The 27,361-nt window shown below is 56.0% G+C and overlaps 10 protein-coding genes across 10 annotated transcripts; 5 read left to right on the top strand and 5 right to left on the bottom strand.

Moving 5' to 3' along the window:
* Positions 1–355: 355 nt before the first annotated feature.
* FA10DRAFT_280722 (nucleotide-binding domain-containing protein) lies at positions 356–2,093 on the bottom strand (the record flags this gene model as incomplete). The annotated part of the gene is made up of 5 exons (XM_025523638.1): positions 356–1,351; positions 1,428–1,499; positions 1,579–1,644; positions 1,776–1,891; positions 2,009–2,093. 5 exons carry the CDS (start codon positions 2,091–2,093, stop codon positions 356–358), a joined length of 1,335 nt encoding a protein of 444 aa, XP_025375294.1.
* Positions 2,094–5,554: 3,461 nt separating this feature from the next.
* On the bottom strand, positions 5,555–6,446 carry FA10DRAFT_154342 (hypothetical protein). The gene has a single exon (XM_025518120.1). It carries the CDS (start codon positions 6,407–6,409, stop codon positions 5,717–5,719), a length of 693 nt encoding a protein of 230 aa, XP_025375295.1. The 5' UTR covers positions 6,410–6,446; the 3' UTR covers positions 5,555–5,716.
* Positions 6,447–6,515: 69 nt separating this feature from the next.
* Positions 6,516–9,052, top strand: FA10DRAFT_268319 (VHS-domain-containing protein). Its single transcript, XM_025522275.1, has 7 exons — positions 6,516–6,924; positions 6,993–7,156; positions 7,226–7,463; positions 7,523–7,578; positions 7,642–7,999; positions 8,083–8,182; positions 8,257–9,052. Exons 1-7 carry the CDS (start codon positions 6,747–6,749, stop codon positions 8,765–8,767), a joined length of 1,605 nt encoding a protein of 534 aa, XP_025375296.1. The 5' UTR covers positions 6,516–6,746; the 3' UTR covers positions 8,768–9,052.
* On the bottom strand, positions 8,843–9,968 carry FA10DRAFT_268320 (hypothetical protein). The gene is made up of 2 exons (XM_025522276.1): positions 9,616–9,968; positions 8,843–9,509 (listed from the first exon to the last, which is right to left on the bottom strand). The coding sequence occupies exons 1-2, from the start codon at positions 9,743–9,745 to the stop codon at positions 9,115–9,117; spliced, it is 525 nt and encodes a 174-aa protein (XP_025375297.1). The 5' UTR covers positions 9,746–9,968; the 3' UTR covers positions 8,843–9,114.
* Positions 9,969–10,262: 294 nt separating this feature from the next.
* Positions 10,263–11,436, top strand: FA10DRAFT_280725 (HAD-like protein). The gene is made up of 3 exons (XM_025523639.1): positions 10,263–10,421; positions 10,497–10,563; positions 10,637–11,436. Exons 1-3 carry the CDS (start codon positions 10,302–10,304, stop codon positions 11,347–11,349), a joined length of 900 nt encoding a protein of 299 aa, XP_025375298.1. The 5' UTR covers positions 10,263–10,301; the 3' UTR covers positions 11,350–11,436.
* On the bottom strand, positions 11,196–14,305 carry FA10DRAFT_268322 (hypothetical protein). The gene is made up of 9 exons (XM_025522277.1): positions 13,834–14,305; positions 13,734–13,770; positions 13,643–13,670; positions 13,565–13,586; positions 13,418–13,496; positions 13,315–13,350; positions 12,466–13,240; positions 12,141–12,397; positions 11,196–12,077 (listed from the first exon to the last, which is right to left on the bottom strand). The coding sequence occupies exons 1-9, from the start codon at positions 14,079–14,081 to the stop codon at positions 11,565–11,567; spliced, it is 1,995 nt and encodes a 664-aa protein (XP_025375299.1). The 5' UTR covers positions 14,082–14,305; the 3' UTR covers positions 11,196–11,564.
* Positions 14,306–14,956: 651 nt separating this feature from the next.
* FA10DRAFT_268324 (ABC1-domain-containing protein) lies at positions 14,957–17,347 on the top strand. The gene is made up of 6 exons (XM_025522278.1): positions 14,957–15,279; positions 15,338–15,595; positions 15,656–16,184; positions 16,238–16,636; positions 16,708–17,086; positions 17,157–17,347. Exons 1-6 carry the CDS (start codon positions 14,992–14,994, stop codon positions 17,206–17,208), a joined length of 1,905 nt encoding a protein of 634 aa, XP_025375300.1. The 5' UTR covers positions 14,957–14,991; the 3' UTR covers positions 17,209–17,347.
* On the bottom strand, positions 17,278–19,477 carry FA10DRAFT_268325 (hypothetical protein). Its single transcript, XM_025522279.1, has one exon. The coding sequence runs from the start codon at positions 19,350–19,352 to the stop codon at positions 17,412–17,414; it is 1,941 nt and encodes a 646-aa protein (XP_025375301.1). The 5' UTR covers positions 19,353–19,477; the 3' UTR covers positions 17,278–17,411.
* An 18-nt stretch (positions 19,478–19,495) lies between these two features.
* Positions 19,496–21,701, top strand: FA10DRAFT_268326 (hypothetical protein). The gene is made up of 6 exons (XM_025522280.1): positions 19,496–20,115; positions 20,177–20,499; positions 20,574–20,646; positions 20,708–21,276; positions 21,338–21,452; positions 21,516–21,701. The coding sequence occupies exons 1-6, from the start codon at positions 19,551–19,553 to the stop codon at positions 21,647–21,649; spliced, it is 1,779 nt and encodes a 592-aa protein (XP_025375302.1). The 5' UTR covers positions 19,496–19,550; the 3' UTR covers positions 21,650–21,701.
* Positions 21,702–21,882: 181 nt separating this feature from the next.
* On the top strand, positions 21,883–26,020 carry FA10DRAFT_268327 (hypothetical protein). Its single transcript, XM_025522281.1, has 9 exons — positions 21,883–22,009; positions 22,104–22,461; positions 22,545–22,636; positions 22,716–23,071; positions 23,132–23,391; positions 23,452–23,693; positions 23,748–23,821; positions 23,887–25,831; positions 25,911–26,020. The coding sequence occupies exons 1-8, from the start codon at positions 21,973–21,975 to the stop codon at positions 25,681–25,683; spliced, it is 3,216 nt and encodes a 1,071-aa protein (XP_025375303.1). The 5' UTR covers positions 21,883–21,972; the 3' UTR covers positions 25,684–25,831; positions 25,911–26,020.
* Positions 26,021–27,361: the final 1,341 nt, after the last annotated feature.

The raw sequence follows: 27,361 nt of genomic DNA on the forward strand, positions 1-27,361 counted from the left end.
CTCTACAGCGTCACTCTTTCTGCCCATGTATCTTGCTCGCATTCGACTTCTTGCTCTGCTCAATGGGAGCGATGCGACAAGCCACGACAGCGGACAGGACAAGGTCAGGAGACCCTGCTCAACAAAGTTAAAATCCGGCATTGCACGCGCGGTTGCGTGGTCCTGCATCGACTAAAATGCGGGGTACATGAGCTCCACGTGGTCGACACACTGCACGTGCCTCACACTCGGTACACCTCTTCCTCAGCTTGCCATCGGAGTACAGCCCATGTCTACGCACATGAAGTTAGAGCAATAAAAATGCATAAGTGTAGGAAGCGTCTACTCTACAAATGGTTGCGAGAAAGCTCTATTTTTATGGTCCTCTCTGGACCTTTTCTTCTGCGAGAATCTCTTCTACGAGGGACCGAACGTCGCTTGCGACGCCCCAGCTCTGCTGGTAGCCCGAACCACCGAGCCCATAAGCGTGCACAACGTGGACGATCTCGTCTCTGCCCGCTTTGTGATGGGGAAAAGTGCTTCGTTCGATCCTAGCGCCGCCCTTTCGCATCGGGCGAACGCCAAGGCCGACAGAGACAATGTCGACCGTTGGCTCGCCTGTCGCGTTTACCGTGCCCAGCCGAGGCTCCCATTCGAGACACTGCTCTACGATGCGCTTCGTCTGCTCTTCGTCAGCGCTCCATTCTAGCCAATTGTGGGAAGTCGAGGAATTGAGGGTACGAGGGAACTTAAAGGGAACAAAAGTCCCACCGAGGATCACGGTTCCCGAGCGTGCTCGAGGGATGATGTAGGTGAAGGAGTGAGCGTCCCGGTCTTCTATCTGTTCAGCAGCGTCTTGTGCCCCAGTTTCATTACGGAGGGGGCTTATTCCCCTGCACGAAGAGGTGAAGCTGCCACCTGGTCGAATCCTCATCGGGATTGTCTTGGCTGGCGCATCTTGCTGGTCTGACGGTGGAACGCGGACGAGGACCGTCTGTCCCAGTGCGCCATACAGGCAGTCGTCTTCACCAGCTTCTGGCAAAGAGCGAGAGCCAGAACTAGTGCAATTGATCACGATCGTGGGCACGTCTTGCGAAGTCGTCGAAGTCGCTGTCGTGACCGAAGGGATTGTCTTGGTCGAAGGTAGGGCACGCTCGGGCGAGACAGAGGGCGACGACGCTGGCGTGAGCGAAGGCGGCGTCGAGAGACAATGAGCAAGTGACTCGACGGTGGGTACGCGACGGAAGGTGACTCTGCATCCGCGTTGCTTTTGCTGCTCCAGAAGTGTCTCGTAGAGGTAGCACAGGTATGAAGGAACGTCAACGCAAAAGGACTCGTAGTGCAGCGTGTGATCTTGAGTATCAACCTCGAACTAGGGCATTGAGTTGTTCGTGTATTCGGGCGTGAGTATGCTATTTGATATGAAGCTGTCCCGATGAGCACCTCACCTTTGGCACAAGGTCTTTGAACCAGACATCCGTCGATTGGCTCGCTTCGAGCTCGTGCTGGATCGGAACGAGCTGCAAACCAAAAAATGGGAATGTGTTGTTGAATAACGCTGAGGTATCTTTCGAGGCATGTATCGGCGCAACTACCTACGTCAATCATGTCCGGTCGCTTCTTGTGAAGGTCCATCCATCGATGCCACGTCGTCCTCTCCCATCGCTGCACCCTCGTCAGGCTCTCGTCGGCATAAGAACACCAATTTGCACCCTGTAGATTGAGACGACGGGGTACGGGACGATTGAGTCGCTCGTTGAGCACTTTGAGTAGAGAAGAGGAGCAGCCCCACTCACGGCCCAGGGACTAGCCCACTGCATGGAGGAAGCCTCATCAAAGGGCATGTCTCTCGCGATGACCTCGACATCGAAGCCATGCTCGCATAGCTCATTTGCGACCGTCAGTCCGATAACTGTGGAGATGTCAGTGAGGATGAGATAACAAGGGGTGAGCGACCGAGTCGGATGAGGGGTAGGGCCAGAATGCGACGGGCAAACATCCTTAGCATATTGGAAGAAAAGACACGCACCGCCGGCGCCTACGACTGTTAACTGTGGTCGACTGCGCACTTCATCTACCGTTGCCCGCGGAGATGAAGCTCGGATGCTTGCCATTGCTTGTATACTTTGCTTACTTTGGGTCCTTTGTGCTGGTGGTTTGGACTAAAAGCTTGGTCGTTGCGGGCTCTGAGGAGACACGGGAGAATGAGCGTCCCTCATCAGCAGATGTCGACCTCTACACGCTGACACGCCTCCTTTCCCCTTCCTCTCTTTTCTGTCAGTTACTTCGCCCTTGGCCCACATTGGCGGCAATAAATCCCTCAGCAGGACATGTAGGGGCAAACGGAACGCCTTCCTCGGGCTCCGACAAGTCTATGCTCACCTCAACTGCCAGCTCTCCTTGGTTGAAAGGGGACAAAGCCTCAAGGAGGGAGAGGGGGAGCGGCGCTGTCCACCCACGCTGTGGCAGGACGAGCAAATGCCCTCTGCCCGCCTAGAGAGAGCGATGCTCGCCTATTCGGGCGTGCGCTCTCTGTAGGAGTCTTTGGGAGCACAGCTCTCTTACTGAATGGTGGGCGACTGCCTGTGGCCCTGTGTTTAAATAATTGCGTCCGCTGCGAGTAGGAGTCGGTCTTCCTTTCCTTCACCGAGCGACGTCGACGTGTTCTCACTCTCTTTCCCTCTCGCGTCCTTGTACGTCGTCGTCAAATTCGTCCCTCAGTACGTTGACGACAGCAAGAGAGTCGGAGGCACTAACGGACAAAAGATGATCGCTTGGCGACCCTCGCAGTGGGCCAAGGTGGGGGCTCCTCCGTTTTCAAGGTCCTCTCCTGGAAAGTTCCGAGAGCGGGCCGTAACAGGGAGGTGAAGCGACCTCAGAGCTCCGTCCGGGGAAAGGAAGCGACGATAAGCAAGCCCACTTTGCGCTTCTCAACAACGGGGCAGGATGCGTAGGCTGCTGCCGATACGCTGTCGCTGCTGCTGTTACACTCGTTACCGCTCCTGCTGCAGGTAGTGAGGCGGAATGCAGGTACTGACATTACACAGATTAATGGATTACAGCCTGTCACTTTGTTCGTACCTCATGCATGCGCACCAGCCCAGAGGCCCGCCTTTCCCTCTCTCTTTTCCCAGTAGCCTGTCCACCTGCCTATCACCAAATACCGTCTGTCGTATCTATGTGTGAAGAGACTAGTTTTCCTCCCGTTCCTCTTTTCCCCTCTGCCTTTTTTTTTTTTTTCTTGCATTTCGTTTCTTTGGCCTGGGGCGAGAAGAAAGGCGCGCCGAGACCCTGGCTTTGACGGTCTCGACGGTCTGGAAGCCGAGGACTTTGAACGCGTCCAGAGGAGATGTGGTAAGATTGACAAGCCCTCTTCAAGCCACGAAAGAAGAATGGATAAGGGAGCCACGCTCTTGTCATCTGCCTATCTTTGGACATAGCGTGCGTCTAAGCGGACAGTCTTGCCGGTCGAGTACCAGGTCGATGGAGCTCCTGAGCCGCGCGCGAGCTCCAAGAGAGATTGTTGTAATATTGTACAGTACACAGTATGATACAGGATGGGAGGAGAGGGACTGTCATTCGAGCTGTCAGATTTGTGGTAATTTCGATTCCGATGCCGCGGTGGCGAGGCCTCGAAGAGCATGCCAACGGATCGGTCGCCGCTCCTTGGGAGCCGCACAGGCGCTGAGAGAGCAGATGGGCACCATCGTGGGCCTGTCGTAGAGTCCGTCAGCGAGAGGACACTAGACCGCGCGTATGGTGAAGACGGCTCACCTTCCGTGGGCACACTGAAAGGGAAAGGCCGCCTCGGCCAGCCGGCACAGCAGCTTCTTGCACTGCTCGTCGGAGAGCTCGTCGCTAAACACTGAGCAGACGGACAATCGGATCAGCCAATTAATCCGCCCACCCTCAACCATCCCGCACGGTACCACAACTCACTAATTGCACTCCGACAGGCCTTGGAATTGATGACATCCTTCATCCGTGGCGGCATATGGCGCAGCGCACTAACCCAGCAGTGCTCCTCTGTTCTTGGCGGCTCCTGTTCGCAGCCCGCCACCGCGGCGCGGCCAGCTCCTCCGCCCTCCTGCAGCCAAACGGCCAAACCCCTGACGAGGTCCGACAGGTCGTGTGCCGAGAGTGTCTCTATTTTAAAATAATCGGGCAGCTCACTGAGCTCGATTGACCCCACTCCAGCTTCGTCTATCGCACGGATGCCAAAGCCCCAGTAGGAGAGAAGCTGCTGAGCATGCGGAGGACGAAATTGCCGGATCAAATCACCCGAGAGCTGGATCCTGACAGGCTGCCTCAGCTGCCGAGTGGGAGGCGTGCCGAGTGAACAGCCTTCGACGTAGCGGCGATAGAGACGCTCTACACCCACTCGCTCATCGGCCGCGTGCTGATCGACGAGGACGAAGGCCTCGTCGTTGCCATCGTGAAGGTCAACGACGCAAGCGAGAAATTGGTTGGCAACCTGCGTAATATGACGAGCGTCTTTCAGCGAGGCCTTCTCGAGCGAAGCTTGCGTGGTCAATGAATGAGTACCACCGAAAAATCGGCTTGAAGATTGCGAGGGAAGCGCCAAGCTCAACTCATACTTGGTAGCAGCAGCCTTGGTAAAGCGATCGTGGCCGACAAGGTGAGACGCTGGGGAAGCAGTTGAAGGAATTGTCTCTTCCTGCGCCACAGACGTTTGCGTTGCAAAGGCTGGAACAGCGCGCGCCACAGACTTCCTCATCCATTCGGGCGGCTGCGCGATGGATTCAAGCGTTACCTTAGGATCGTGGTTGAGGAAGCTTCGGTCGATGCTCCGATAGTCGTTGGCCTCGGGGGTACGGACTTCAAGCTCCTCATCCTCGCCTTCCCGTGGCACTGTTCGACGCTTCTTTTGGCCGTGGTTCTCTGCAGATCCATTGCGGGTTCGTCTTCCGCCTGCGTTCTCCCGCAGCCTCTTCATAGGAGCAAAGAAGCCTCGACGTTCCAGTGCCTTTTCCACGACGTCCTCTACTGCCGAAGCGACGTCGATATGCGAAAGCGTGTGCTCGTCACTGGCTGAGGAAGGTTCTGCTTCGCGCAGAGAGAGCCGGATTAGGTAGCCGTACTCAAACAAGCGCCTTGGGGTAGCCTCTCTACCTCTCATCAGCCGAGATGCTATTGGTCTGTCCAAGTCGTCATTAAGGATGCCCGCCACCTCGCTCTTCTTGAAGACATCCCGAACGACTTGATGAAGGTGGATCTGGTCGCTGCTGGCGCTACTGCGCTGGTGGAGGTTCATCTCATCATACAGCTCGTTCAGGAAGTGCCATGAATCGTCGTCAGCGGCTCCACGACCTCCTCGATGCTGGGAGATGCAGACGTCGTTCATAAACAAGAGCTGATGGGTTCGCGACGGTAACGTTTCCAAGGCGAGAAAGCCTTCGACGTAGCATTCAACCTTGTTTCCAGACCTGGTCTCCAGCAATCGAGACTCTTGAAGCGTCTCAGCAAAGTCCCAGCTGGTAACCTCGAGGCCATACAGCATCTCATATCGCGACACAAGGCTGGGAGACTGCAGTGGAGGATGAGCATCTCAATCAGGCTGGTTCACAAGGTAAGCTGTGTTGTGCTGAGCTGGTCACTCACACGTCCAACGTCAAGCAACACGCGATCTCTTGCCGAAGTGGGTACCGACACCTTTAACCTGACCTCTGGTCTGCGCAGCGACTCGAGCGCGACTAGACGACGGCATTCTTCCAGCTCAGCTCGAACCGCAGAGGCTGACGCCAGGGCCTGACGGCGTACAGGGAGCTAGAGAAAGCAAGCAGTCAGAACTTCTGCTACAATCATGCGCAATTTTTTTCTCTTCTCCTACCTTGGCGAAGAGGTTGCGAACTACGACTGTCGAGCCTCGATGCGAGCCACTGGCAGCTGCGGCGTGGGGACCACAGAAGATGATGTTGTCATCCTGAGCGAGAAGCCGCGACTTGGCTTGGCTGCCCTGAACGGCGGTCAATATGTCAAGGGTGCCCAGGTGCGCAAGTTGAGAGAGCGATTGACGACTGCGACGAGCAGAGCTGCTTCCGACTATGAATGGCGGAGTCGCGCTGGTCGATACCTCAAGGACCTTGTCCCATGTCATACCTGGCCATGCTTTCTCCTCGAAGCCTTCGCCGTCATCCTCGCACCTAACCTGCCACTCTGGAGCAAAGGTGAGCTCGGCAGAGACTGACTTGACATTATGAGCATCGAGAGCGTTGCGGACGACTTCGGCCACGATCAATGAAAACGAGGGAAAGGTCGAGCTTGCACGAATCAGGGCGCTGGTGGTCGCCGATAGTCTTTCGATATTCTCTGTCTTCCTTCTGCTGGGTGTATATGCCTCATCTTCCACTTCCTCTAGGTCGCTCCCCTCAATGTATGCGGCCCTCCGTGCCTCCTTCTCCCGGAGCATCGTCTGTCGAGCCCGACCTGGGCCGGGCCTGGCTTCGCGCATTGCCTGCCAAAGAATATATAATAAGCTTGCGAAAGTGGAGTAGATCTTCCACGTGGCCCGCTAACCTCCGCCTGGCTTCCAGCTGGTTTGGCTCTGGCCACTATCGGCGATCAGCTCAATCTTCTCTCTCCCTCTCTCGCCTCGCCTCGCCAGACTTGGGGTGTTTCTCGCCGGCCCTCGTCTTTTCAACACAGCTTCCTAGTCCTGGGCGCCCTTGATTCAACTGCGAATAGATTCGCTACGCGATTTGCGAGACCCCAGCTCGAAGCAGGCAAGCCCAACCTGCAGCTCAGCGATGTACAATCACCAGCAGCGAGCGATGGGCAGCCCCTCGGGCGCTGGGGGTCGGCCGAGAGGCGCCCTGTCATCCTCCAACTCGTCCTCTGCAGCCGGTGCTATCGGCGCATGGGCAGACTGGGCAGCACGAAGCCTAGATCCAGATATCCCCCAGTCAGCCGTTCAGGCTCACGTAGGTGAGTAGGCTGTTGGCGCAGCACACAGCGGCGGCATTCACAGCTCCGAGACTGATGTGATATTTTAGAGCGGTGCTGTAATCCTTCCCTTCGAGAGCCAAATCTTGGCCTCAACCTCGAGCTGGCCGACTACATCAAGCAGAAGCAGGCCAACACGCCTCGAGAGGCAGCTGTCGAGGTCGTTCGCAAGATCAACTCTCGGCACCCTCACGTCTCCATTCTCGCTCTCCATGTGGGCATACTCTTTCTCCACACGCTCCTGCCGAGCTGACTATGCTGATGACAATACACTCAACCACAGCTGTTGGACCACCTCGTCAAGAATTGCGGCTACCCCTTCCACCTGCAAGTCGCTACAAAAGAGTTTCTCAACGAGCTCGTCAAGCGGTTTCCCGAACGGCCCCCCGTTTTTCCAAGTCCTTCGCAACAAAAGATCCTTGAGCTGATCCAAGAGTGGAAGACTACGATCTGCGTGACCAGCAAGCACAGAGAGGATCTGGTCCACATTCGAGATATGCACCGCTTGCTGGGGTACAAGGGTGTGTCTTGTCCATTTGTATCTTGACATTTTCGGCAGGCTGACCTGGGTGGCCCAAAGGGTACCGCTTTCCCAACGTCGACTCGCGCGCGGCAGGTGTCATGAACAGCGAAAATGTGAGCTCGCATTGGCTGTCTAAGCACTGTAAAGGATCCCCCTGCTGAAGCTTTTTCTGCCAGTCATTGCAATCACCAGAAGAGCTGGAGGAGGAGGACCGGGCGGCGCAAGGAGCCAAGCTGCAGGAGCTGATTCGAAGAGGCACACCACGAGACCTGGCTCAAGCGCAGGAGCTGATGAAAGTCATGTCGGGGGCCGAGCCAGAGAACAAGCCAGACTACTGGGCCCAGACGAAGAAGGATCTCGACAAGGTCCAGAGCCGGGCCATTCTGCTCAACAACATGCTCGACAATCGGAATGAAGGCGAGACTTTCGCAAAGGGTGATGCATACGATCAGATCGCGAGTCACCTGCGGAGCGTGCAGCCCCGGTTGCAAAAGTGGATCGGAGAGGCGGAGGAGGGCGAGGCAGAGCACTTGGGTGGGTCATCACTGTTTCGAAGTCGCGCTGGGGGCTGGATTGAGCATGACGCTGATGTGTTTGCTTCTCTCTCTCGTCAACAGACCGGCTGCTGTTAATCAACGACCTGATCAATCAGGTGTGTGAGCGGCACAAGGCTTACTCCAAGGGTGACTTCTCCGTAACGGTCACAATCGATCCATCGTACGTCTATTCTCTCCCATCCTTGATTCGCCAGTGCCCTCTGACAACCCTTTCACCTCTCACTTTGCTCACAGAATCGACCCGAAGAAGGGAGGAGCTGATGCGGTTCCCACGGCCAAGATTACTGACCTCATCTCGTTTGACGATGAGGACGATTCGTCAAAGGCTGCTGCACCGGGGGGAGGCTCCTCGTCTGCCTCCGTCCTGGACGACTTTGCCTCTCTGACCTTTGGCGATGCTCCATCAGCTGCTTCTGCTTCTGCATCCTCGACGACAGCGGCAGGGAATGGAACAGCGACTGCACCCGGTGGCCTTCCCAGCGATCTCTTTGACGCATCCAACACGAGCAGGCCAGCTTCCACGACGAGCTCCCAGCTCGGCGGCTGGGGCGCGCTCCAGCTTCCCATGGCTTCCGGAGGCCCGTCCTCTGTTCCAAACTCGTCGGGCGCCTCTACACCCGCGCCGCAAGGGCAGAAGCCACAGGCCGGCAGCGGCAAGGGCAACAGCAGCAGTAATGGCAACGGCAAAGGCGCAGGGGCCTCTGCGGGAGGCAGCGATCCATTTGCGGACCTCAGCAAGTGGTAATTATTGTACTTGGCGCGAAGGGAGGGATGCGTTCAACAACGGTGAACCTGCAGTCAATCTAATCACTTCACGCTCGCTGTTTTTGAATGCGCGGTCACAGTTGATTACTTTGAGAGCCGGGCGACGACGAGTGTAGTGGAAAGGACTAAGACAGGAGAACACAATAGCTGGAAGTTAGCACAGACGAGAGTGTGTCAAGGAGATGAAACAAATGGACCAGTCTGGTCTTGCGAAACAAAAAGAAGCGAAGGGAGAGGGGGGTTTGTGTGTTCAAGCAACCGAGACTGGGGATATCGAGGAAAAGAGGGGCCAAGGAGCCACGAAGGAGGATTCCGAGAAATCGAGGATTAGAGACCGACAGCGCCGGCCCCGACTGCACCGGCAACGATGGCGAGGGACCAAGCGAGTGTCCGTGCGCCGCCACCGAGGGAGGCCAACTGCGGGGCAGCGACGGCTGCGTCTGCATGGCCAGTCGACTGTGCGGGCACGCTGGTGGGCGTGGTGCCGGCAATGACGGTGCCCGTCAGGTTTGCCGAGGTGGCGCCGTTTCCCGATCCGCTCTTGCCCTGGCCGTTGGCGACGCGGCTCGAGTAGGCGGCCTCGGCGCCCTGCGCGGCCAGGGCCGAGATGGAGAGCTCCGACTGGACAGAGTCCGTCGGCGCGGCGATGGCCTGCGATGACGCCGGCGGCGTCACGGGTGCCTGCTGCGTCTCAGTCACTTGCGAGCCAGAGGCAGTGGTGCCTGTATCGAGTATCCAGTGCCGTCAGCCAAACAAGGAAGAAAGAAGAAGAAGAAGAAGAAGAAGAAGAAAATGAAAAGGTAAGGAAGCGAAGAGAAGAAAACGCACAGCTTCCGTATTGAACGCAGGCGGCAACACCATTGTTTGTCGTGAGAGGGCCGTAGAATGTTGTTGTCTGCGCCAGGACAGATGCGGCGAGAGAGACGAGAAGGAGGGCAGCGGAAGACCGGATGTGCATTCTTTTATATGTGCGCGCGCAGAGAGAGAGGGAGAGGGAAAGGGAGAAGGGGGGAGACGAAGAGCTTTTGGTGGGTCGACAATGAGACCAGGTGTGCGGGCGGATGGATCGAAGGGCGTGGATGGACGTCGAGGATGCTTGCTCAAAGGAATGTCGGACGCCCTGGTGGAAGGAAAGAGGAGGGAGGAGCAAGAGTCAGGGAGAGGAGGAGAACGTAGAAGAGGGGGGCAAGGTGTCGGTGGGAAGGTAGAGGCGGAATGGTAATGAGGAGACACTTTTTTGCGGAGTTGGGCCCTCTGTAGTCTTTCTGCCCTAGGGCGACACCGACCCGGGTGTCTGACCAGTTTCAATCTCGCACACCGTTTTCAAAAACGAGGGCTTCTGCCGGCCAGCTTATATTAACAGTGGAACCGTCGATTGTATTTGCTCTGATTTCAATGAGATTCGATTTGCGGGGTTGTTCGTGTTTTGTAATGCAATATGAATGACCTTTTTTTTTGCTTCCTAATTAGATTCCCGTTGAGTGAAGGAAGTGAGAAAGGAGGAGGAGGAGGAGATGATCGTCCGTCACGGTGCACAACTGGGGACCGCGTCCTCGGCCAGACCCATTCAGGTCGTGCTGTTTGATGCATTCGATACCCTCGTCTCGCCCCGCATCGCTCCTCATCTCCAATATGTGGGTGTGTGAAGGCTTCTTGCCTTGAAGCCGGGAAAAGACGATCAAAAAACTGAACGGGAGCATGCCGTCAAGGCCGAGGAAGCGGTGAAAGCAGGCCTCCAAGTTGATGAGCAGCGCATGGCCTCAGCCTTCAAGCAGGGTGTGTCTTGCTATTCACTGCCCCCCTTGCACATACACCAGGAGCAGCCAGCTGACAGGGGTCAATTTGACAGCGTTCAAGACTTTGTCCGCGGAGCATCCCCTCTATGGAAAGCACACGTCCCTCTCTGGCCCAAGAGCCTGGTGGTCGCTCCTGATCAAACAGACGATGCTCACGTCTGGTCTGGACCCAAGCTCAGTGAATCGTGTCTTGCCAAGATTGACGACCAACATCCTCGATCGCTTTTCTTCCAGAGAGGCATACCGGCTTAGCGGCACCAGCGACGCAGAGGTACTCGAGACGCTCAAGTCATTACGGGCCATCTCTGTCCAGTCGTCCCTCGCGACAAATTCAGACTCGGCCATTCTTCTGGCCTGCAGGGACCTCGGCCTCTCGGCTTACATCAACCTCAACACAGACGTGGGCGAGGACGAAAGGGCAGCAGCGACGCTATCGTATGACATTGGCTACGAGAAGCCAGATGCCCGCTTCTTTAAAGAAGCCGTCCGGCGAGCTTGGTCCACACACCGCCGTGACTCCTCATCCTCCTCCTCGCTGACTGAAGAAGAAAAAGCTGCAGCAACGCTCTACGTCGGCGATGACTTTGCTCAGGACATTGTCGGCGCCACACAAGCTGGCCTGCAAGCCGCTTGGATCAACAGGGGGAACAAGACAGTGGACACTGCAAGCCAGCGTAGTCTTCCCTCCTTCTACCAGGTCGACTCGCTGCTGGACATCGTAGATGTCGTACGAGGAAGTCGGCACACGTCTCAACAAATAGAGTGAGGGAATCGATATTAACTTCTTGAGAGTGGATGTGTTGAGGAGATGGAGAAGGAGTTGGAGGTAAAAGATGAGGGCTCTACAGCAAAGGCGAGGGGAGGACTGGACACAGACAGAGTCTTATAAAAACGTCGTTGCGATCAAGAGAGGCTATAAAAGAACTTTTGAAGGGGGTCATGCCCTTCTTCATTACGATTCCATCAGGGGCTGTGCCTGTTCTACGCCTCGGTGCCGTAGCCCTCGAGTTGCGCCTCGCCGTCGAGGGCCTTCTGCCCGGCCTCGGTGAGCTTGGGCCGACCGTCGGAGATATCGGCAAGGAAGAAGCGGGGCACAAAGTCGCTGCCATTCCTCTTGCGCTCGGCCGCCTTGTCTCGCTGCATCTGCTCAATGTCCTGTTTGTGCTTCGTTGCTGCGCCAAACTCCTTGTTGTGAATCGCATTAGTCACGGGCTCCCAGATCTTGCGGCTTTCCATGGGCTCTTGCGAAGCGAGTGGCCGAACGCCTCTCGTGTCAATGGGCAAAAGTTGGTCCAGATCGATGAGCAGCTTGGATTCCTTTTCCCCCTTTCTCCTCCAGGTGATCTGGCCCTTCCAGGTGCCCTCCATGGTGGCGATGATGCGCTCTTGTGGCACCTGACGGATCTTGTCGAACTCGTCGGCGTCCTGCCCTTGCGCTTCGTCGTACTCGTAGATGACGGCCTCAAGGGCGTACTTTGCCTTGAGAACCCAGCTCTGTCGAGGGAATCAGTATTGAGGTGCGGAGAAGGGGGGGAGGGAAGGTTTTAAGAGGCTCACCTCATCCTTGTACTCGACAATCGTCCTCAATCTCGGACTCTTCTTCCCATCATCGGTCTCGCCCTTGCGAGTGCCACCGCGGCAGGTGATGTAGAGGGTGTCGCAAATGGCGACCCAAAGCGAGCCTCTGAGGAGACCATTGATCGAAGCAGTGGGATGGGTAATCTGGTATTCTTCCCCGACGGCTCCGCTCTTGCAGTCGTCAGTGAGCTTGATGAAAATGCCTTGGTTCTGGTCTCCAGGAAAGATTCGAATGGCTGTAGAGTAGACTGGGGTGAGCATCACATCGTCGCCCGCCATGCCAGCTCGCCGAGAGCCGACTCACTGGTGCCCGTAAACTTTGCGCTGAGCTGGTCGACGCCGTACAGTTGGATGCCAGCCTCTTTGCACTCGACAAAGAAGCTCGAGATCGGCGGGTGGTGGCTAACCTGCTCCGTCAAGAAGCAAATTCTCCTTTTTCCCACCTCGGCCGTTGACTTGGACGTCTTGAAGCTGCCTCCCACTGACTCGTCATCGTCGTCGTCGTCATCGTCGTCATCTCCCTCGCCATTCTCGTCCCCTTCCTTGTCGCCCTTCTCGCCGCCACCAGCGCTTCCGTCAAGAGTCATCTTGGAAACATCATCGGCAGTGTCTGCGGCCGATTTGCTTGGCGTCGTAGGCGAGTTAGTCTTGCTGGAGTGGACGCTGGAGCGGGAAGAGGCCTTGTTCCGGCCCGAAGCAGCGCTAAGAAACTTGGACAAGCCACGCTTGGCAGATGGGCGTCCACTCGAAGACCCATCGTCGGTGCTATTGCTCGTCGTGATGGCGCTCAGGCTCGACATAGTCGGAGCACCCGAAGACGACGAATTGCTCACGCCGCTCTGCCCTCGCGACACCGCTGGACGGTCGGTTCCACTCTCCGAGGTAGTGGCGCTTCCGCCGCCCTTTCTCTCCTGCCTCTTGGTCTTCTTGGACGTCAATGATGGAGTTGACGCTACCGAAGTGCCAGCCTGAGGCATAGCCGAAGGCGACTCGGTGAGGAGGCTCATCTTGGGCACCAGGCTGCCATCTTCGCGCATCTCTGGTGGGACGACATCCCAGTGACACCGAAAGTGCTCTCCCTGTTCGAATGGTAAGTCTCAGCAAGCGTCCCTTCGCAAACAGCCGGACCGCTACCACTAGAGAGATGACTGACCAGGATGGAATTGTAGGGCTTGCAGATCTTGCCGTGCTGTACGCGAATGTCAGATCGAAGCGCTCTTCCACAGCAATATCTCTTTACCAAGCCAGCTACTCACAACGAACTTGAGTTCCTTTGTGAAGGTGAAGCGAAGCGTGGCGAGCATCCGATCGAGGGGATCGTCAAAGTCGCCGACACTGAAGGATGCGGGTCAGATCTTCTCAGGCACTCTCTCTCTTCTCGCGACAAGGGAAAAAGTGCTCACGTTGTGAAGAGATCTCCCCGGTCTGTAGGGCGAATCAGCATTCTACTGTGGATTGTGCTGCGACTAGGTGACACTCACCAAGATAGTTCCAGTACTCGAGGTTGGGCTGTGGTAATGACGCTATTTGTTAGCGATCCTTTGATCTTCCGCGCCATGAACCACAACTCACGACTGGTTCCAGCAGATTGGCGGGAAGCGAGAGACGGCTGCGGGGGCAATCAGGTCCGGTGAGCAGGTGTTTCTGTTGAAATGTAGCTCCTCGAACTTACATGGCGGCCAGATCTTTGACGCCGACCATGCGCTTGAGAATGCCAAAGAGGGCCTTGAGCTTGCCGCTTTCGCTATTGTCTTTGCTGTTGGCTGCACCCATTTCCTCCTCATCGGTCATGTTGACAGCCTCGGGGGGTGCGGCAAGCTCATCTGCTGTTGCCTCCTTTTCCGACTTGGCGGCCTGGGGCGCAGGCTGGGCTGCCGTCGCCGACCCGTCCTCTCCCGAAGTATTGGCGTCAGAAGTCATTGCTGGCTATCTTTGTGCGCGCGAGGCCAGGTGCAGTCTGGTCCAGTCGGAGGCGCTCGTTGTTGTCGTCGTCGCCGTCTGTGTTGCTGTAACTGTTCTCGTAGTTATCGATCTTCCAGGACTTTTTTTTTCGCCCAATTTCGTCGGTCGCTCGCGAGCGTGAGTAGTGAGTCTAGAGCCCTGGGCTTTCGCTGTCGATTGTTGCAGAGGCGACTTTTTCCGCCCCCTCCTAGATGTGGAGAAGAACAGTGTGCGCTTTTTGGCCTTTTGCGCGCGGGTTTGCAGTTGTGTGCTATTTTTTCCCCTTGTGTGTGTGGGAGAGCGAGATTTGAAAGAGCCCAGAGGTGAATGGCGGGACTTGTTCGAGGAATGGTGACGGCCTTGGCTCCAACTTGCTCCGCTAGATGGTGTCGCTTGTTTGCGCGCGCGAACTGGTCGTGAGACAAGCTTCCTCTTCTTGAAGCTCAGTGGAGCCCCTCGTTCAAATAACGCTCGCAGTTTCAATCGGCTGAGGGGTGAAGCTTAAGGAGCGCACGTGTACGACCACACTTTGCTGTGGGCTGTCAAAAAGGAGCAGAGATGCATCTTCCAAACGACATGCTCGCGTGCATCGATCGCTTCTTTCCGCTCGAGTGATATCGTCACACACACTCAATGCCATGCTTGCCCACCAATCCTCATTACGCTCAAGCTTTGCTTGATTCCACAGAGACAGACGACAGACGCGGCTTCTAAAAAAGAGCGATTGAGCCAACGACTGAGACACAAGTTGACGGACGCAATCAAGTTTTCAACGAAGCCCGTGCGCTCGCTGCTTATCTAACCCAGATTTAATCTTGGGACCCAAGAAGATGATGACAAGATCATTGGCTTCGACGACACCGACGGAAGTACAGGAAGAGGTGGTTAGATGTCGTGGATTAGAGCAGGCTTGTCACCTGCGGCGATCGCCAGAAGGCCGTCGAGACTAGTCTCTTTGCTCGACTGCCCCCGCAATGCCTTCCGGCAGCCAATCAGGCACATTTCGTCTTCCACCCCTCCACCTTCGCCGGTGCGAGGACGAGGGCGGGTAGCCGCGCTTGCACTGCTTGCGCTGGGAGGAGGGGGTGTGATACTGTACGAGGTGGATACGCACCTGAATGCATCGGTGCTCCAACGAAACATTCGCACTGCCATTGTCGGCGCTCAAATCGCACTGGTGAGTTCAGCGTTTCTGCTCTTCCTTCTCCCTCTCACTTCTCACGCCGCACGAACAGGACTACAAATTCTACTTTGATCCATCGGATAGCGCCGCACTCGATGCGCTCCACCAGAGAGCAGCGGATCGGCTGCTCAAGGTGTGCGAGGCCAACGGTGGCCTGTATGTCAAGCTCGGCCAGGCCATCGGTGTTCAGGCAGCGGTATTACCGAAGCCCTATCACGCACTCGCCAAAATGTTCGACGACGCAGAGCATCTCGACTACGCCACAGTGCGCAAAGTAGTGGAGAGCGAGCTCGGTAAGAGTATTGACGACGTGAGTACTCAGAGCGTGTCGCAGCGGATGCCACAGCCAGCTGACGCGTGGTGGCATCAGGTCTTTGAAAGCTTCGACGAGGAGCCCGTCGCCGCAGCGTCCGTTGCGCAGGTTCACAAGGCTCGCTTAAAAGGCAATGGGCAGGAGGTGGCCGTCAAGATTCAGCGTCCATCAATTCGAGCGCAGGCCAAGTGGGACCTCTTGTCCTTTCGCCTACTCCTTCGATTCTACTCGCATATATTCGACCTTCCGCTGTCCTACTTTGGAAAGTACATCTCTGAGCAGATCCACAAGGAGACCGACTTCGTCGCCGAGCTGCGCAATGCGACTAGAGCAAGAAATTACGTTCAGGATGACCCACAGAAGCTGATTCGAGACACCGTCTACGTCCCGTTTTGCGTCGACGACCTCTGTACTGGCCGATTGCTAGTCATGGAATACATTCACGGCGCGACGAGAATGACAGACGAGAAGGGAATCAAGGCCATGGGTCTCAGTGTTCGCGAAGTCGCGAGGAGCGTATGCGAGGTATTTGCAAGCCAGATCTTCCAACACGGCTTCGTCCAATGCGACGGCCATGCTGGCAACGGTGAGTGTCCCGCTTTGCGATCGTCTGTCCTACGCTGATTGTTGCTGCTTCAGTCCTTGTCCGTCGACACCCCAACGGCAAGCGAGGTCAGCATCAGGTCTGCCTCATCGACCACGGCCTCTATGTCAACCTCTCCGAGAGCTTCCGGAGGCAGTACGCTGAGCTGTGGCGCGCCATCTTCCAGCTGGACGTATCGACGCTGGAGCGCATCACGCAAGCCTGGGGCATGGGTCAGGGCAGCTCAGAGCTATTTGCCTCGGCAACGCTCATGCGTCCTTGGAGAAAGCCAAAGTCAAAAGAGGAAGAGCAGAAGGAGCGGGAGGAGCGAGAAAGGAATGGCGGTCGCGTCGACTACAATAAGCAAAAAGAGCTCATCAAGGGTTTCCTCGTCCACGTCGAGCTCGTGCCCAAAGAGCTCATTTTTGTCAGCCGAAGCATGCGCATCGTTCAAGGTGAGGACTCTCTTCGAGTCACTTGGTCTCTTCTGTCAGCTGTTGATTCATGCACTTATGCCCTCGCACAGCCAACAATCAAATCTTACATTCGCCCGTCAACCGCCTGAACATCCTTGCACGCCACGCCTCCTCGGCCCTTGTATCGACGAGCCCTACGCCTAGTCTTATCCGCGTCTTCTTCCCGCGCCAATCGCAGCCAAGCAACTCGTTATCGGGACGCTTGGTCACCTGGCTTCGCTCTCGGATGGCCTTCCTCACATTCCGCACCACGCTCTTCGTCCTAGACTTGGCCTTTGTGGGCAGTGCTGTGGTGAGATCGCTGCACAAGGCCAGCGTCATCTTTGTGTCTAGCCTCAAGTACGGCCCGTTCAGCAAGGAAGTCAAGCGCGCCGCTAGTAAAACGGCTGGCGGCTTCGAGGACGACTTGGAAGCTGGCATGCGGCAACTGTGAGTGCATTCCCCGCCCAATCCTTATTGGAGATTACTCATCTGACCTTTCGCTGTCGCCCATCTACAGAGCCAAGGAAGAGTTTGGTGTCGAACTCGATGAAACAGCTTTTGCAGGCTGAAGAGCAACGGCACAAAACCTTCATGATTTCATGATACCATGACCATCGATCATTCCGATTGAGAGATGAGCACATCTATCTTCATTGCCAACAATCTCTGTAAAGCTACACCAATTATAGAATACATCATCGATTCTCCACTCACTCTCTGTTCGAGAGCTTCGTTTGCTTATATGCGCAAGTGGGTGAGTGAATGGGTAAATTCACCAAAGCTTTGCCAATTCCCAGATGGCCTTGCATCTTGGATCAAAGTCGACGAGGGCATCTTCGAAGTTTCTCTGCGCGTCGATGGTCCTCGATGAGATCTCGTTTCGCCAGCACAGTTCCATCATCGCCCTTTCACGAGGAGAGGCGACGGCGTAGACCTGCGCAGTCGTGTCGTTTTGATCGACGGCGTTCCTGCCGGTCTTCCCTCTGCGTGATGTCGAGGTCTTGCGGGCATCGCTATCCACCGAGCGAGGCCTGACTAAGACGAGGTTGGACAGGGCGACGACGTCGCCCGGCCTCAGCGGCAGCATGCGGTCGACGCGCTTCTTCTCCAGTACGGTTGTATCCTCGCCCAAGAAGGTCGTCGTGTTGTTCCTCGCTATTGTTGCTTCCGTCCTGGTCATCGTAGTCGAGTCTTCCCTCGTGTTTGGATTGGCGGAATACTGGCCTAGAACTGTACGATTTACCCTGCTTGACGATTCGTTATCAAGCTGGTAGCCCGACTGCTCCTTACATCCTGGCTGTGACGATTCCGACGACGCCGAGATGCTCTGAGAGAGCTGCGGTGATGAACCGGCCCATTCGCTGGCACAATTCGCGTGGAGGTCCACCTTTAGGGCAAAGCCGGCCTTGTCCCGTACGATGACCTCGGCTCGATCCATCATGCCGTTTGAGAGGCTTGGCCTAGGACCCGCTCTCTTTGATGTCCCGGCCGTCGCCTCGCCCTTCCAGTCTCGAACTTCCTCAAGCGGACCCACCCGGACGACGAGGACGAGGATACTGAAGTGCTCCGCAGGCCCAGGCTGTGCTCCCCCTTGATGCTCAGCGAGGTACAAATGAGACTGCCGAAGCAGCACAGAGAGTGACGTGAGTCGAGAGAGCTGGAAGACGTGGGCAGGCGGCGGAGGGATCGATTCACCCGTCGGCTGAGAGTCGTGGAGAGACATTTGCCTTTGCAGCGGATCAACAAGCGGTCTCTTGAAGATAGGGTGCGATATGGACCGATTGGCAAAATTTGATCTTTCTGCCTCCTTCTTCGCCGCAACGCTAGCCATGTCCCTTGCGATGACCGAGGTAGATCTCCGCCACGGCCCACCTTTTATGCCCACAGGCCTCGCGCGATCCGTTTGCCACTGGAGCCCCATAGAGACCCTTGGCATTGACGGAGATGCTTCCGTAGGAGCCTCGTCGATCTCTTGTGACGAGGCATGCTCTTGACCTTGGCGCATTTCGTCATCGTAGCTATTGGGCTCCTCTTCATATACATCTTCACGATCATCCTCGAACCACATCTCTCTGGGATCGATCGAGTCGTCTGGCCTTACTGGCAGCGCATCGAATTCGCTCCAGGAATCCCCGGGCCTGATAGCGGCCGAAGAGACCATTTCTTCTCCATCTCCTTCTCCTCTCCTTTCTCCCAGGCTTTCTTCTTCATCCCCGTCTCGTTCGGTCCGAGATGCATCCTGATCATGCTCTTGGGGTCGAGTCAAGGAGAGATACCTTGAAGCTAGCACTGGACTACTTCTTGGGTTCCTGAACCTGACCGGCTTTGTCCGAGGGCTTGCTCCTAGCCTCTTGTGCTTGTCCGCATTGTGCCTCGAAGGAACAGCTTTTGCAGGCGTATCCTCGGCTAGGACGGCCCTTTGCTGCCCCTTCATAGCCACGGAGGCGTGATATTGCTGTTCAAAAGAGCTCTCCGCAATGACATTCCTGCCTCCTTCGAGGGCTAGGGTTCCTTGGCACGGTCGCTGGGCCGGCGAATATCGATACTGGTTCCATCGTGGCCTTCTTGCGGTGGGACCAAGAAGGTTATCCAATTCATCTCTCTTCGGCCCAAGAAAGACAATCTGATGTCGACGAGGCCCTTTCCTCCCTTCATGTTCTACTAATCCACCTTCGACGCCTCTTTTGCCGCAGCCGACGCCTCCTCCTCCCATCGCACTGACGCTTGTTGGAGAAAGAAGCCAGAAGCGCAGTCGTACGTTGGTACGGTGTTGGTCTCGAGACGCGTTTCTTCGGCCGACGGCCCGCGAAGCTTTTCCTTCCCATTGTTTGATTTTGGCTCTGCCTGCAGCTCCTGCATTCGGCCATCGTCAATGTCAATGACGGCGACGACGATGAGGTGCACTCAATTCATGGCGGTCCCAATCAGGTGCCGCCAGTGCTTGAGATGTTCGAGGTTTAAGGCTCATGGAGCGAGAACCTTGGGCGGGGTAGCTGCGCTATCAACCAGCGCGGCCAGCCACAAGAGGGCGCAAGCTTCTCCACTCAGAGGGCCCTCGGTGTCACAGAGAATTCGATCGCAGCTCCAGCAACGGCACCCGCAAAAGCAAGAAGAGCCTGCGCATCAAAGGCAACCACAAAGCAAATCAACACAAAGCGACAGCGCCTCGACGTCCAGCGTGGAAAGGGAGACTAAAGTCTTGACACTCCCCTTCTCCTTTACCACCGAATATGCTCGAGACTTCGCGGAAAAGATGGCCATCCCTCTCATCTACTTTCGCGGTAGGTTCTTTCAGAGCGCTCTTTATATACTGTCACTGGTCTTTCGTAAGGTTTTTGGGAGATCGCAACGGGCCGACCGCGTAGAGGCGAACGTTAAGCTCAAAAGGCTGAGCAAAGTCTATCTGCCATACTGGATTGTCGATGCAAGCGTCTCGACGAGGTGCAACGGCCCGGATGGCGAAGCGGAAACATCACGTAAGTGCGATTTCAGGTGCTAGTGAGGCGCAGTCAGTAATATTGATTGGAGAGCACGCAGTCCACACTCAAGGCCTTCAATTGCCCGCCCATGATTGGGCACCTATCCGGACAGTGCCGGTCAGGATTCCAAGGGACCACGAAAGGACGTTTGAGGCTTTCGACCGAACAAAACACCTCAGCTCAACGGATGAGTCGGGAGATGAGGCTGCCGAGATGCTCCCCTTCGCCGTCTCACCGCTGGAGCTTCCGCGATACCTCGCATCTCGCCCCGAGGACAAAGAAGCGACCGCTACAATCGACGGCGAAGAGGTCTCATTCAAACTCGACACCCTTCAAACCGACCTGCTGGCAGCGTATCCCGTGTTGTTGCCTTTTCATCTGGTGAGAGGGAAAGTCCGTCTGGTGACAGTGTTGATACTCACAGTCAGATCCGACGGATCTCCTCTCCAACACAGGCACTGTACCACTGCATCGAAGAAGGTTCTGCTCATCGACAAGTAACGATGGCGATGCCGGCATGGAGATTTGGTGAGGCGTTACTGGCCCTTCCGCCTATCTTCTCTAACTCACACCTTGAAATACTCTTCAGAACCATCATCCTGTCTCGTGAAAGAAACTTCAGACACTGACGTCAGCGAAAGCGAATGGGCGGCACTCGCCGACAGCAGGAGATCGCCCCTCTGCGTGTCGCTGTTCGACATCTGCTCACTGTCAGCTTATCCACGGTTGCCAATCGCGGGCACGCGGCCACGCACTGTGCCGGAAGGCGAAAGCCGCCAAGACCGATACGAGAGGGAGACAGCAAAGATAAAAGAGGAGATGCAGAGAAAGGGCATCGAGGACGATTATGACAATTTTGACGAGTACGGCAAAGCCTACAGAGCAATTAAGCAGCGGCTCGCGGAAGAGGACAACGAAGCATTACGGCGAAAGACCGAGGACGAGATGCAGTCACGCCAGCAGGCGATCCTTCAAGTGCTTGCCCATTTCACCGTCGAAGCTCAAGCCCGCTGGCTGAAAACATTGAGATGGAGTCGGCTTCAGGAAATGCAAGCAGAATCCGTGAAGGATAGGCCCGCGACTGTGGAGACCAGCGCGGGCTTAGGTGCCGCCATCGATTGGGATAGTCCCCAGATCATGCGCCTCGGGTCCATCCAGGTGAGCGCCTTCGTCATTTTCTGCATTGATGTCTCATAAGACTAATTCTTGTGTCTCAAAGTGTAACGAGAATCGACTCTATCTCGCCGAAAAGATCCACTTCGACGGTATCCGCCTCAGGGTCGCGTCCACCGAGGCCAGCGTCGAAGAGGGACAGGAGTCTCTGTGGGGCAACGGTAAGTGTGGCGCTTGTGCTCGCTTCTGCAGATTTGTGGGCTCACACGGCACGCTTCTCACAGTGAAATCGGCAGCTGACCACATGTCAGAGGCGCACTTCCGAATGAAGCAGAAAGTCCCTCAATGGCTCAAGGCCATGCGTGAGGAGACTCGCCAGAAGCGCGACGAGCGTGCCAGTCCGACAAAGAGAGTGTAACATTACAATCACTTCAAGTAGTATCTGAGCAATCTTCATCTAATGAGTGACACAACATCTCTGTCATGTCACCAACGCACTCGTGTTATCGATTTCTCGTCTTCCGGCAGTGAATGAGAAGAGAGAGATCATCTTTCCCCAATCCATGAAGCCCAGAGCGAGCAGGTACCCTAAGTTGTGTCAACAATTACTAGCGTCAACGCGCAATAATGCATTGAGCTTCTTTTTTCCAACACCATATTCCGTCCTCCACCGCCAGTGCCAGTGCCAAGGGTCCGGTTTGCCCTGGCTGCGCTTCCTCTCAGAGGATCCCACAGTCCATCATGTGGGTCCTCGAGGGTAGATTTGAAGGGCGCCAAGGTGGGTTGGAGGTGGTGGGAGACAGAGACGGAGACAGAGACGTGCTGGGCTGGACCACTTTGTACAACGGCTTCTGAACAATCCTCCCTCCCAGAACCATTTCGCAAATTGCTCAAGCCGGGCAGGAAGTACACCTTTGGGCGGAAAGAGCCTGCAGACTTGGTCTTAGCCGACAAGACCGTTTCTCGCGAGGCAGGCGCCCTGATCATGTCGATCCCTCCGCCCACATTTGAGTCTGTATGCACCACCGACTTTTCGGACGTGGAGCAACACCGGCCCACCGTTTCGCTCCAGGCCGACAAGAAAATCCTTCGTGTAGTACCACCCAGCGACGAAGAAGAGTGGCTGAGGAACCCCTCTGTCTATGTCGGAATCACAGTCGATCCAGGCACGACGAGGGCGCTACAAGCGGGCGATACCATTGTGCTGTCCAAGAATGCCCCAGCAGTCAAGTGAGCCCATGGAATGCTGCTGAATTAGTCTCTGTCTGTGAAATGTTCTGTGCGGAGGAGCTGACTTCTTGACGTGCCGACAGGCTATTGTGGATCCCCATCAACGTCTTTTACCACGTCAAAACCAAGGAGGAGGAGGAGCTCCAAGAAAGGGCGCGGGAGGCTAGCGACATGCGTGAGTGGCGACGTCACACCCTCCCTCAATGGCGAGCCCTCAGATCCTTCTGCTTTGCTCACAAGGTAGTCTGAGCCAGTGGTGTACCTGCGAAGGGGAAAGGCTGCACTCGATCCATCGGCAACACACTATGCCGTGGCCCAGACAAAGATCTCCGTTCTGCTCCTGCAAGCCCTCATCAGAGCCGTACCTGTCGTGAGGCCAGGCTACGTCGACGAGGTGCTGCGCAGGGGAAACCTGCGCCCTGACGATCCACAGTCCTACGAAAGGGAGCTGGAGCTACCCGTTCCGTCGGCATACATGCCCGAGGTCTCGCACTCGGATGGCATAGAGCCACAGGAGCTCGACAGATGTCTTCTGCCTTCGAGCAAAAGGGTCAAGCTCTTAAGAGGCACAACCCTTCTTTTTGTCTTGGACGGGCAGGGCGATGAAAAGGTGCTCTCGTTTCACTTCTCTCTTTGTACTCTTGCAACGCTGACACCGCCCTCGCAACAGTTGACGAATGATATGGAAGGACTTGCGCAGCAGACTGGAGCCGTGACAGACCGCGTTTACAGCTCAGACGTCAGGCTGGAACAGGACGACGAGACCCTTCGGTTTCTGCGCAAGAAGAAGTCAGAGGCCCAGTCTTATCTTGCTACATGCGGAGAGGAGGCTTCCGAGGCGCCAGATGATGGCCTTGTTGTCATTGTCGCATCGCTTACTGTAGACGCACGGGCTCCCTGGTTCAGGAGGCTGACCAGGTGCACGAGGACGTGAGTGAGGACCTTCAGCAGCTTTGGACCTCGCTGAAAGGAAATCATGGCCTGTGCAAGGTTAAGCATCGCCATGCCGGAAGAAGGAATCGTGGCAGTCGGCAAATTATTGATGCACTCCGATTCAAGGCGCTTTCTCAATGTCCAAGCAGCTCCATTACCCTCGGAGATCCTTCCTGAGACCTCAGTTCCTGTAGAGGGTAACAGCTCCCTGAGTTCTGCGATGCCCGTGCAGCAGGAGCAGCAGGAGCAGCATCAGCGCGACGGCGAAGATATGCCAGTCCATCAAGAACCTCCGCCGAGTGAGTGAATTCGTTTTTGGTTATGCAAAGGGCAAATTCTGACTTCCACTTCAGGCAACGTCTCAGTCACAATGGACGAGCCGCCTCCGACCGCGAGCGAGATCGGACCCACTCCTACAGCAACCAAGGTAAGTCCGCTCTCCGCACACCAGCAAGCTACCGCGATGGATCTGATGGCCCCGCCGCGTCACAGCCTCGACGACGAAGAGCGGCCGCTGCTGCAGATAACGATCCCTTGGCCAGTCTTTTTGGTACCGCATCTACGGCAAACACCCAGCAGCATATTTCCGAGCCTTCAACAGATGCACATTCCTCAACACAGCAAGCGATCTCGGAGGAGGCACCACGACCTACGCCTGCGACGCCCAGAGCACCCTCGAGGCTCAAACGAGCGGCTACGGGCAACAAGCCACGACAGTCCGAAGAATTTCGAAGCATCTTTGGCACCTCGAACGACCCGGGTGTGAGCCTGCAGGCTCGTTCAAATACGTCTGATATGCCGATAGAGAGCACGCCGGAGCGATTCAGTAAGAGATTTCGACGGGAGCTGGAGGAGCAAGACCGAATATCCGATTCACAAGCTCGAGGTGACCACGACGCGCTCATCTCGCCTGGCGGTGAAAGTGGCACGCAATCAAAAAGGAGACTTGATGAGGAACAAGAGACAGGCGGTGGAGCTGAAGAGCGACCATCAAAGCGGCGAGAAGCAGAGCACGATATTAACCCAGAAGGTGTAGCGACGACGCCTCTAGGCAGCAAAAGGCGCACCAGGCAAGAGGAGCAAGCAGTGCAGCCCGGCATTGTCAGAGACGTGGCACTGCCCTCTTCGTCTTCGGTCCATGGTGAGGACACTGGACAGGACTCGCGTTTTCTACAGGCGATTGCCACCAATCGAAAGACCAAGAGGCCATTAGACGATTTCGACAAGGAGTTTAATCAACTCCGCATCGCCCGTCCTCCCGGTGCAGGCAGCAATCATCTCTCGCAGACGGCGCCGCCTGCCGAACCGTCAAAAGGCAAAAGGGCCGCCAGCCAGAAATTGACGGACCGCCCTCCGGCAGCTTCAGTGAACGGATATTATGTCGATGTTGATGAAGTCGACGATCCAGACTACCGCATGTGGCAGCAGATGGACGCCGACGATTTCGACATTCATGCAGCCGGAAACTTCGTCCAGGTCGACTTTGTGCCATTGGTCCGCAAGAATTTTGGGCCGCAGCGGTCCAGCTTTCATCCTTCGTCGGCTACGTCCATTGGCGATGGGGCCCAAGACATCTTGCGTTCTAGTGCAACCTGGCAAGGTCGACCAAATTTTAAGAAGTTCAAGGTTAAGGAGCGAGCTGGCAAGATGCCCGTCGTGATGGACCTTGAGGAGACAGCTGATTTTGGCACGGGAACGGGCTACGGAAAGGGAAAGGGCAACGAGAGACCACGCATAACTGTACGGCGGCCGGTCGACGATGGTGAAGGGAATCGCGGCGTGGAAGAGCAAGGATCGCGGCAAGGATCAGAGGAAGTGGAGCTGATGGGTCCACCGCCGAAAGCAGGACCAACGCAAAAGAGAAGCGTATTGGCCGACTTTTCGGACGAAGAGGATGAGGAGATGGAGATAGGGAAAGGAGCAAAGCGTAAAGGGAGGAAGCAGTCCGCAGCACCGCCACCGTCCAAGGTTTCCTCTAGCAGAGGTCTCAAGATAAGGGAAACCGAAGGAGAGGCCGAAGAAGAGGACGACTTCGTCCCAGACATGACTCTGGATTTGGACGAGGATATTACTTTTGGCGACGGGCCGACGCAAGCTGTTGCACGGCAATCTCAGTCAAAGAGGGGATCAAGGGGACAACAGCGTGGAGGATCAAAACGTGTCGCGACAACAGATGGAGCGCGAAAGAGGCCCGGCCCTCTTCAGAGCGACGATGAGGATCAGGACTCCATCGAGATCAGCGACTCGGACGAGAGTAGACCAGATTTAAAGCGCATAAGACGGCGATAGAAGAATCCCGTTAGTACACCGAAAGCCACAATATCTGAGAGAAGGAAAACAGGGGTTTGGCCGCCCATACTCCCAAACTATTCAATCTCGCGGTTGCGTCAGACTTCCGGTAGCGCAGAATGATCGATCGTTCTGAAGCCCACCGATGGTGTGTGTCTCGTCTGACCAGTCTTGTCAATGACATAGAGCAAGAACATACCCCTGACTGTCACCTTTTGGCGCCAAAGTACTATTGACGCCTTCAGAAGATGCATTCCCAATCTTCGAGCTGTGAGCCAGGCAAAGGGCTCGTTCTTATTGGTCAACAATTTTCAAGGGTTATGTAAGAGCGTCTCATACCAAAGATAGAACAAAAAGGTCGAGAGCCCCGGAAGCGAGAAGACTTTGGCCTTGATTGGGAGGGGGGGGCACGTCCTCATCGAAAGACGCCTACGCTGTGAAGAAATGAAGCGCGTCTCTGTAGCGCGCTTTCTTTCTTTCCTTCTTAGCGCGTCGGAGACGCTTGCCAGAGGCCCAACCGCGAGCGCGCGACCCTCGTCTCATCAATCACCTGTACAAATGGTCCAATTGATCCTCGGGCCTCCTCATCAATTCTACTGAGCAGTGATGCCCTTTTCTAATTTCAATGTTGAGACGGCCAGAGCGCCCTGCCTGTGGCTTTTATTGCCAGTCGCTGTCAAGTCGTCTGTATAAAGAAGCTGATGTCAGGATCAGAGATCCAGCGCTTTTATGAGCCTCATCGTCACCCTTTTTTTTTTTGAGAACAACCCCACGGTAATAACGCCAAAGTGCACATTCACTCCCCACTGTTCGTGCACTCCGCGCTCACTACACCCTTATAAACCACGCTCTTTGCACCTCTCCGTCAGTGAATCAACCTCCCGTTCTCTCAAGCCGAACGGCCCGTCAGACCAGCTCTGGCAACCGTCTCTCCGCGGAGCGGCTGCCCTCTCAAGAGAGTGTATCTCCCAGCGAAAATTCGACCTTTGCACTCCGCTTGTTGTACAGCCTCTCCCTTGATATTTTGCTGGCTGATCGGTGAGTCCGAAATTTCAGCTCCTTCTGTGGGTTGTATAGACTTGCTCAGCGCTCCTCGACAGTGTTGTGGCTCTTGAAAGAGACGGACCTGAGCCCGTCTTCCCATCAAGAAAAGAACGCTGCCGCGCTGTCCGACGGGGCTTCAAAAAGCTCATCAGGAGCAAAGGCCTGTGTCGTTTGGGGTTTGTTCAAGCCCTCCCAAGAGAGCGGGTTTACACATACCGGGGCGGCCAGGCAGGAGAAGAGCGAAAGGCCATTCGAGCTCAGTACACAATCGTGCGAACGAGAGACGTCACGAGAGAGCAGGGTGCAAATACTTCATGACAGGCATGCACCTCACTTCTCTCCCTTCGCCACCATCTCCCAACCTCTCGGTCAAATCTCTTCCACTGCATCCTTCACTTTTGCACCGTCACTCTTCCCCTCAAGCCGTCAGGATTTCGCCCGAACCCATCGTTGCCGTGGACGGTTCATCTCTCTCGGAACAAGCACCTCCGCCTCCGCCGCCACCGCCTGCGTATCACCCGTCCGCTCCACCGTCTGTATATCTCAGCAGTAGCTCGCTGCGCTACCACTCTTGCTCGGCGAGCCTGCCGACGGCCGTTCTGTCCTCTCCCTATCTCAACTTAGAAAATTGTGA

The sequence above is a fragment of the Acaromyces ingoldii genome (genome assembly GCF_003144295.1).
Source record: "Acaromyces ingoldii strain MCA 4198 unplaced genomic scaffold FA10scaffold_5, whole genome shotgun sequence".
NCBI classification, from domain to species: Eukaryota; Fungi; Basidiomycota; class Exobasidiomycetes; order Exobasidiales; family Cryptobasidiaceae; genus Acaromyces; species Acaromyces ingoldii.